The sequence below is a fragment of the Emydura macquarii genome, unplaced genomic scaffold, assembly GCF_026122565.2.
Source record: "Emydura macquarii macquarii isolate MOO-44397 ecotype Brisbane River unplaced genomic scaffold, CSIRO-AGI_Emac_v2 contig_18, whole genome shotgun sequence".
Lineage (NCBI taxonomy): Eukaryota > Metazoa > Chordata > Testudines > Chelidae > Emydura > Emydura macquarii.
In genome coordinates, this window is record NW_027130155.1 from 1,306,686 (window position 1) to 1,316,763 (window position 10,078).

Consider the following 10,078-nt stretch of genomic DNA (forward strand, 5'->3'; position numbering starts at 1 on the left):
TAATTGATCACTTCTTCCTGTTGTCTTATTTCATTTGTATATCTATGGAATGTTGCAATTTTTTACATGAAATCATTTAATAAATATGAAAGTCCAAACACAAAAAAGCAGTCATTTTACAAGCTTTAAGTTTGCTTACTTTTTAAACTTATTTGCTGTGAATTTAGCTTTCTTGAAAGGTGCCAGATTGTAGTTCTATGGTCTGAAGCTTTCTATATGTCCACAAAACAAGTAGTGTAGTATTGAGATACCATTAAAAGCAACTAAATATCTAGGCCTAAAATTGAGACACCCATTCACAGGAAAATTTCTAATGAAGTTTCTTTGTAATGATTCACAAACAAAACTGGACTTGGAATGAAAAACCCATGTTTAAAGAAGATATGAAATATTAACATTAAAGAATCATAACATGTTCTCCAAACTTCCCTTGCTAAATAAATTAAGGAAACAACATGTACTGACTTATAACACTGAAATATAAAAATGAAGGTTTGGTAAATGGTAAAATTAAAAGCTTTGTTAGTTTTATTTTAATGCTTTGTAATTATGGATAGTGAATGAGTACAGATGGGGCAACACTTAGGAAAAGGCCTTGCTGGCATAAATGTGATTTTGTCAATTTTTCTTTTACATAGAATTTCTGATCTGCTGAAAATTATGTTATTACTGACAGAACAAAGGTAATATATTGTTCTGGAACTTTTGAAGTAAAAACTCACAAACCTGTAACCACAAAAAACTCTTTTTCTAAGAAGATCCAAGGCAGGGTAACATAAAATGACATCACCCAGAAACTGCAAAACCAGCAAGAAAAATGCAGAAGTTGGATAATTGAAGCTTCTGCATGTGTAATGTATGGGTTACCTAAAACCACAAGGAAGGTGGAAGGATTTCTGGTGGAAGGACTTCCTGGTGCCCCGGAATGTGGTAACTTGGGCCCATTTACCAATTTTGTCTTGTCTGTTATTTGTCTGGCATAAATGTATGTCCATGCACTGTAAGTGACAATAATTCAGTCAGAAATTGTATAAAGACAAAAATAGATTAAGCCCAAATTGAGTGAACTTGTGGCTCGGTTTCCCAAATTTTATCCCCAACAGTAGCAATACAAGCTTCTCTACCTGTCCAGTGAATGTATCTGAGCACCTCCCTGGTGAGACCAGCTCCAGAGCTGATAAGAGTCAAGTTAGGTGATGCCACCGAGAGGAAGTGATATATCTTCCTATCCACTCAGCTCCAGATAGGTATTTGGGAGATTATTTGGCCAGTTCTGCTTATCTGGGTTTGCATATATACCTTATTGAACATGAAGTTTAGTACAGGCCTGATCACAAGCTCCAGCTATAAAGTGACACTATTAACAAAATTGTCAGTGAAACAGAAAGCAGTAGGAAACACTGCTATTCATGCTAAAAGAGATTAAACCATTCTCAGGACTTCTTTGGTATCATATATATTGTCCCTTAGCTGGATATTTGTAGTGAAGTAGAAAAAGAAGATTGATAGTAAAGGAGAAGTTAGAAAATGTTTTATATTCAACATTATTAATAGCAAAGTATTGTATTTTACATGCATCTTTATGCTTTAGTGAAGAGATTCAGACAGCTCCAGAAACAATTATAACTAACATTCAAGTCTATTCCCTGGGCTTGGAAATTAAAGTCAGAACCTATTTAAATTTTCACACCACTAAAATACTAATTGACTAAACAAGTTCAGAAGCCGTTAGAAGAAATGTGTTTGGTTTATTCTCCCACTCTTATTTTCTTTGCATCGGAAGAATTAAAAACACCAGCTGCTGAATGTTGTTGGTGCTAATGTTTTTGAGACTTCATGACCCCAGCTCTGATAACATGTAAATAAATTACGCTGCTGAAGGACATGGAGCCTTCATCCATTGCAACAATTACAACTTTAGAAAACGTAATTATTGTTATGGATTCCAGTAAGAATCCTGTCATTAATGCAGAAAAGCTATTTTCTGTATATTGATGGGACATCAGTGACATCCAGTGGTGGTTAGAACACATTGGTATACACTAGAATAACCTGCACCTCAAAGATCTTCCATTATAATTAAATCTTCTAGTTTAGAAACAGACTCAGTCTCAACTGCCTTATGAATATGGGCAAACTCCCATCTGTTATATAATATGTCTAATTACTGGTCTGTATTTTATGTTAGGGATATTAGCACAGGAATTCATGTATCATTCAAAATTACTTCTCAATGGATGGAATATTGGAAGTGATCAAAGGAAAATGTTGGTCTAAGAAATGAAAGTTGAGGTTACAAACATATTTTGTCACTTAGATTTAAAAAAGGAAGTTAGAGAACACAGTACAAATCTCCAAAGCTGAAAAGTAAATTACTGATTTCCAATACACTCTTCATTGTGCTGCCAACTCCTTATTACGGTGTTAAGTGGAACAAAGTAACAATGCCATTATTAAAGCAAATATTGTAATAGCTTTATTGGCAAGTTACTGTTATTTTGGTATCTAAACAATTATTGCTCAAAGACACATTTATATTATTACATATGGTAGCACCTATTATGTACTAGCTACTTTCTAGCCATTCAAGAGAGAACAGACCCTTCCTTGAGGACAGTTCTAAGGACAGTCAAACAGGCAGAGAGAAGTTAGGGGAAGAGGAGCAACAAACTTATTTAAGTCAGCTACATTTGCTGGAGGCAGCGTGGCAGAAGGGAGTTGGGATTTGAACGTGTATGCATTAGGAGCTTTGCAGATGAGTTCAGGGGGGTCAATGTGATGCATAGACCAGAGCTCCAGAGGAGATTGAGTGAGAAGCTGACAAACAAGCAAAGGAGGGCAGGAATACTAGCAAAGTGAAAAGCATATGGGGACAACTTGAAGTTCATTAAGGAAGTAAAAGTCAGAAGGGCAGAGTTATAATGAATTTTGAAGGTGGTGACAAGAAACTTAAATTTGATACATAGCAGATGAGAAGCCAGTAGAGGGATTCAAAGAGGGGAGCTACATGATCACATGAATGGGAACGGAAGATGCCTTTGGTAACTATAGTGTGAATGGAATGGAAGGGGATAATGTGTTTGTCTGAGATGAAGATTATTATTGTTTGTATTGTGGTAGCACTTATGAGCTCCAATCATGGACAGGGACTCCATTGTGTGAATAGCTGTACCAAAAACAACTAAAAGCTGTTCCCCTTTTGACAATAATAGCTTGCATGGTTTTGATAAGGGCTATAACCCCAAAATGATTGTGTTCATTGTGTAGACACAGATCTTAGGCAACAGACTAAGTAGGATTTTTAATGACAGACAGCAAAATCTAAGAAACAACTAACTGTGCTCATTAATTAATTAACTCTACATTTGATGAAAGGGTTGTATTTCTCAGCTGGCAATGAAAAGAAAATGGATCTGTACAAAGGCTCAGTAGCTGTTTTGCCAATATCTATGATAAAATCCATGTGGACTGAAATCATATAAAATGGTTGCAAAAAACTTTCAAGTGCAGTGCTGAATTTAACATGGCTCTAGTACACATATACCTGCAGAGTTTAAATATGTCCCTTTTCTGAGCCCTGTAGCGTGCCAAACTACCTATGGAACATTCAGCCCCCAAAGCCAACATCTCAAATTTACAGAATTAGTGAATATCACTATATAGTGTCCATTGTGCACATTAGCAACAAACCATACCATTCATTCATGAAAACACCACAGCTACAAGAAAAAGGACAATTTTGGCCTTGCTGATCACTACTGAAAACTGAAGGAGTTTTGGCCTAACTTTATGAAGAACTAAAAGGTAATATGTCATTTCTCGCATCTATCTGCTTTAGATCTGTTTCAACTACTCCTTTTATAATGAAGATTGTATTAGCAATGTATGTCTCCTGGATCATTGGAATTTTTGCTGTTTTATGATGTTTCAGAGCTAATGGTAAATTGGGTATAAAACATTTAAAGATTTTCTTAATTTTCCTAATTAGTCTTGAATATTTTCAAAGATGATGGATTAAGAGGAACCTGGAAAGCAGGAATAAGTCTCTTTCCTACCTTTTGGTATAAGAACAATTAATCCTGTCTTCTTGGCCTGTAGTGAACATATATTTCTGAACCACAGTGAAATCCTATCTGGGCCCTCAGCTCTTTGGATCTCTTTCTATATCAGTAACCACTACCACCTGTGGCTATCAATCAACTTTGTTTCCTTTCTAGCTGAAGCTGTTGTTATGATTAGGCTGCAAATTTGCTTCCTATTTCAAATAAACTACCTATAATACTAAATGAAACACAAATCAGAAATTGCAAGCAGCACTCTATGCAAAATCTGTGCTTCCTTCTGTAACAGTCCCATTGTAATGTATTGCAGCCGGGAACTGTGTCACCAGATATCAGCACCACCTGGGCACATTCCAGTCCCAAGTATGCCTTCAGCATAGTTAGCTGCATAAAGAATTCCTCTCGCTAAAGAAAGAAAAGGACTCCTTTTACCAGTAAAAGAGCTTTGGGACTAGCACTGTAGCTGATTATATTAAATGGACTCTGAGAAGAAGAAGAGCTTGTAAGTAGATCCTCAACTCATGCTCAAGGTCAAAGCAGAAGCTGCTTTCTTCAGTATTTTATTTAATTGTCTTTACCAAACACTAGTGGTGTCTGCATGTCTCTTGCAAGTTTATTTTGCAGCAGTTGCTGCTTACTTTGAACCCAAGTAATAAAGATAATATGTAGCATTTCTATGGCCATTTACATCTTCTGGACACTTAACTAACACTAATTAAGACTCTGAAGCTGTTTTGAGATGGCAAGAGCAGCCATTGTGACTGTGTGCTTGTTTCTACTTTTGGCAGGGGACGGACATGGTTTTAAAGCAGCAGCAAAGCAGTGTGTGATGACTGAGGCTGCACCCACGATGGAGATGCTGAAGGAAACCGCGAATGCTACATCGGAAGCAGCAGTGTGCCCCTTAGAAGAGCACTATAAGCACATCTTACTTCCCTTTGCATACTTCAGTGTGTTTGTGCTGGGGCTGCTCCTAAATGGGGCCATGCTGTGGCTGTGCTGCTGCCGCACCAAAAAATGGACCTGCACCACTATCTACTTGGTGAACCTGGCTGTGGCTGATCTGCTCTACATCTGCTCTCTGCCCCTGCTCATCATCAGTTATGCCATGCAGGACATCTGGCCTTTCGGAGAGCTGCTCTGCAAAATGGTACGTTTCTTATTTTACAATAATCTGTATGGCAGCATTTTGTTGCTGACTTGCATAAGCGTCCACCGCTTTCTGGGGATTTGCTACCCCATTCGCTCACTGACTTATAAGACCAGGCGACTGGCTGTCATTGGCACGGGTGTATCCTGGACACTGGTGCTCATACAACTTCTGCCCAGCTTGATCTATGCACGCACCGGTTTCATCAATAACCAAACAGTCTGCTTTGATCTGACTAGCCCCGATAACTTCAACAACTATTTCATCTATGGCATGGCTCTAACTGTGTCTGGTTTCCTCTTTCCTTTTCTTATCATTTTAATCTGCTACTGGTTGATGATCAGAAGCTTGATTCAAACCACCAGTGAGACCAGCCTGATGGGCAGTGCTGCCCGGGCTAAATCAATCCGGACCATCCTGCTAGTGTGTGGGCTTTTTGCAGTTTGCTTAGCTCCTTTCCATATCACTCGTACCATTTACCTCTTCGTCCGGGTCCATTGGAAAACGGATTGCCACCTCTTACAAGGAGCGACCTTATGTTACAAGATCTGGAGGCCGCTAGTGGGCCTTAACAGTTGCTTTTCCCCAATCTTGTATTTTCTTTCTGGACATACCAACAGAGCCAGACTCATTCTGGAACTGAGGCTGCATAAAGTGGATCCCCTTCCTAGGCCTGCCGGGAAGGATAAGGGAGGAGGTGCACCTAGCTGGGCTTCTCCCCTTGCTGTGGAATGAAGCCTGGAGAAAGCGATCTCGGAGAACTTCCCTTCATTGCAGATTTGCTCTAATGAAGAGAGACTGAAGAGCAGTTTAAATTATTGTATGTGTGACTTTGAGAAGAGCTGTAAAACCCTTACCTGCACCAAGAAAGAGAGAGAATGCATAACTGCAATTCCCCTATTGCCAAGACAAGCTTTGCTAAAGAGTGGCTGGGAGTGAAGTCTAAATATTTTATGATGAACTTAAAGCCAACTGGTCAGCATTTCCTGTGTCAAGCAACAGCAGCAATTGAGAACTAAAACTAAACTGCACCCCCTCAAAAAAAAAAAACCAAAAAAAAAAAACCCTCACTACTCCGTCTTCTTTCCCCATGGAAAGAGAAGCCTTATACACATATGTAGAGGAATGCGTAGAGCTGAGAGACTCACACTGAAATTGAGATGAGCTGGGGCTTCCAGTCAGTTGTCACATACCCATTCACACAATTTTAAAGCTTCTTAATATTTGCTAAATTTCCAAAGCCCTTTTTAGTAATCCCTGTTGCTGTTTCAGTGACTGGACCTGCTACCACAGAGTGGGAACTGCCATCTTTTTAGAAAAGATTCTAGCTAATCTAGAAGATTTTTGTTATTTAATTTTTTCAATGTTTTTTCCATTAGAATCCTGCTACACAAGAGTTTTGAGAGGAGAAGCGCTATAGGATAGTTAAGCACTGGAACAGGTTACGTAGAGAGGTTGTGGAATCTCTCATTGGAAGTTTAAGAACAGACCTGATAAACCTTTCTCAGGAATGGCCTAGTTATACTTGATCCTACTTCAGCACATGAGGGGGAGGGTCCTTTCCAGCACTACATAGGGCAGGTCGATACTGCCGGCAAAATTCAGCAGCAGTCAACAGGAGTTATGCAAGCTACGCAGAGTAGTTTGCATAACTGCCATCGACTTCATATCTTCCGTTTAGCACAGTCGCCACTGCGCTGCAGTTTTTGGGGAGGTGGTTTTATTAGATCGACTTCCGGATTGATTGTCTTCAGTGAGGGGCTCCAAGCCTCGGCAGGCAGTGGGGGATCCCAGAGCCCCGTTGGACCCCACAGCTCCCAGCCTCCACCAGAGACCCCACAGCCCTGACCCACCTCATGCTGCAGGGATACCCCACAGCCTCCAGCCTCAGCAGCAGACCCCAGAGACATCACCTACAGCCAAGGTGGACATCACAGCCCCGAGCCATGATGGGAGAACCCAGAGCAGGGAGCTGCGGTGGTTGGTGGGGGACCCAGCACTATTCTCTGCAATTGCTGCACCCTTCTCCTCCCCCAGGGGGGCTAGGGCTCTCAACCTCCCCTCTCGGGCATTTGGTCAGCCCCTCCCCCCCTTATTTTTAGTAGGGGGCACAGACTGGTCACAGTGTCCGTGACTTTGTGTATTGCCCCTGAGCTGCCCATGACTTTTACTAAAAGTAACTGTGACAATCTTAACATTACCTCTAACAAGTGATCATGAAAAAAGGTGTAAAAAAAGGACAGACTGAATTAGTCCAAACAAAAAGGTCTGCTGCTATAATTTCAAGGACTATGTTAAGATCATGTCTGGTAAACAAGGCCTAATTGTTGCACACAAAAAAATGAGTAGATAGGCTACTCAGCCCATCACTAACTTTTTGAGGTCCTCACCGAGATATTTTACAGGAAGAAAAGAACAGTACTAATATATTGGCTGACTAAAAGGATGGTGACATTTATGCCTCCTCCTGGTTGCCCGCCCACCAGCTCCTGGTACTGTGGACCATCTTCCTGATCCTGAAAGATATCCTGCCAAGACTATAAGGATCCAGATGACATCACCATCTCCAGCTAAGCCCTGAACACCAGCTGGGATGCGAGACTGTCACACACCACCCACCTGTGTTCTCTTCCTTCTCCAGTTCATTTCTTCTTTTTCCAATCCCTCTGTTTTATAAAAGTTTGGCTTAGCTATTCAAGACCGCAACACTGCTGTAAGCCTTTGACCAGAAGGGCAATGCCCTAAACAATCAAATAATGTTGCCAGGTCTCACACTGCCTGGTAAGACTGAGTGCTGGGCTACATTTTTCAGCAGTGAGGTTGCAAGTGAAAAATCAGACACACTTGCTGCCGTTTTCTCTCTCCCTTTTGTATGAGTCTTTTTTTTTTTTTTTTTGTCTTCTAGGAAATAGGATCGAACATTAACAGCTCCAGCCCCTCTCAACTGACTTTTCCAAAAATGGTAGTAACTATCCTTTCTAAGGATAAGGATTTAGAACAAGGTTTTTCCTTCAAAAATGCTCTCCAGATGAATGGAACAAGAGATGTTAAAATGAAACCTCTCTTTTAAACAGCTTTTCCTTTTTTCTCCCCTCTATCTTTAATAAAAGATTACAAAGATGGTTAATGGTGTGTTTGTCACGGTACTAAGAAGGCTGAGATCTCTTTATAGTAAATCCCAAAACCGTTTGTCACCATGCCTCAGTGGGTCACAGCTGAGAATACCAAATTCAGGAGAGAGAGATAAGGCAGACCAACCCCAAACTGGTGGTTATTCTCTCCTTAGATTACACCAAGCCAGCAACAAAAGTGAATTTGCATATCACCACACTGGCTAACGAGTCAAAAATGCAGTCTCCTTAGGCCTTGGCTCACCACCCAGACACTAGAATTTGTGATGAGTGGTTACAGAAAACCAAATTTCAATCAAATATAGTGTCCTTCTAATCCCAAGGGATCAGCCACTTAGCCAGGTCAATATATATTTCAGGTCTTACCCAATAATCACACTGATGCCAATCCTTTTGTAACTAAAAATGAACGGTTTAATAATAAAAAGAACACGAGTTATAAATGGTTAATAGATCATATACACACACACACACACACACACACACGATTGCAAAGTCCTTATATCAGGTTTGAAGCAGTGATGGAATAAACTGCTAGCCTGTAAAAGTCTCTCTGGAATTACCCAAACAGATTTGGGGCCATCAGTCCTTGTTTAGATCTTCCTGATTAGAAATCTAGTTCAGAAAAATGAAGCCAAAATGGAGAAGTCTCAAGTGCCTTTTTATATCCTCTGGCATATGCATTGAATTTTACTGCCTCAGACAAAGCCCACAGCCCAGCCGCATGGAAAATTACTGGCCCAAGATGGAGTCTGGGGTCACGTAAGCATATCACATGCCTTTACATGCTTTGATGACTCACAGACAGCCTTTGCCCATATTCTTTCCGAGGCATCCACAGAAAAGAGTTACTGGGAGGGATGAATTTATTCTATGGTCCATTATGAGCTGAGTGTCCTTAGCAGTCTGACCCTAATGTAAATTCTGTCTGGGAGGTGTTACCCAGGCATACAACACATTTCAGATACGAGTATATAGCCAATATTCATAAATTCAGATACAAAGATACATGCATATAAACATAAGCATACTTTGCAAACCCTAACTTTTCCATGGATACCCTACATGACATACTTTGTACAAAATTTGTCGCAATTGTATAACAGTGGTACTATCAATGCTATAAATGGTCATATTCATCATATATCACACGTTTACCATTGTTTAATGTTAGACAGTTTCTGGGCCATGTCCTCACTTAACTCTTTGGGCCCGTATACCCATATATGTAATCTAAAAATTAATACAAACAGGCTGAAAAGGAGAGTCAACAATGGGACCAGAGGATCGCCCAAACAGCTATCGGTCCATGGGTGGGACTAAGGGAGCGGGAGATGCAGAGGCCATACACACTAATGTTCCATAATGAAATGGAATAGGAATATCAGAGAAAGCCATTGAATTCAGGATAGAAATAGGAAGGCTAGAGTTTTGGATTGAGCCAATGTTACGTAGTGCATGAGCACCACATGGCCTTCAAAGGTGTGACTGCATCTTAGTTCAGCATGCCTGTGCTATCTTTATTCTAGCTAGCATAGCAGTGAAGACCCAGTGTCGTGGACAACACCCATAGGCTAGGCATATGGAATGTCTGGGGAGTTAATGCAGCCTAGGGGCCACTTCAATATAATAGTTAACGTGGGGGTGCTTACTCATGCGGTCACACCTGACTGCAGTTTAGGCATACCCCATGAGCATTAAGCCCCCAGTACACTGATCAATTTGTCCACCATTTA

At 40.5% G+C, this 10,078-nt stretch overlaps 1 protein-coding gene across 1 annotated transcript in view; it reads right to left on the reverse strand.

The window, feature by feature from the left end:
• Positions 1–5,005, reverse strand: part of IQCJ (IQ motif containing J) — a 325,729-nt gene extending 320,724 nt beyond the window's left edge. The window contains exons 1-2 of the mRNA XM_067543069.1: positions 4,994–5,005; positions 4,056–4,161 (exon numbers count right to left, since the gene is read on the reverse strand). Coding sequence (XP_067399170.1) covers positions 4,056–4,161; positions 4,994–5,005 — 118 coding nt within the window. The remainder of the gene's footprint in view (positions 1–4,055; positions 4,162–4,993) is intronic.
• Between the last annotated feature and the right edge of the window lie 5,073 nt (positions 5,006–10,078).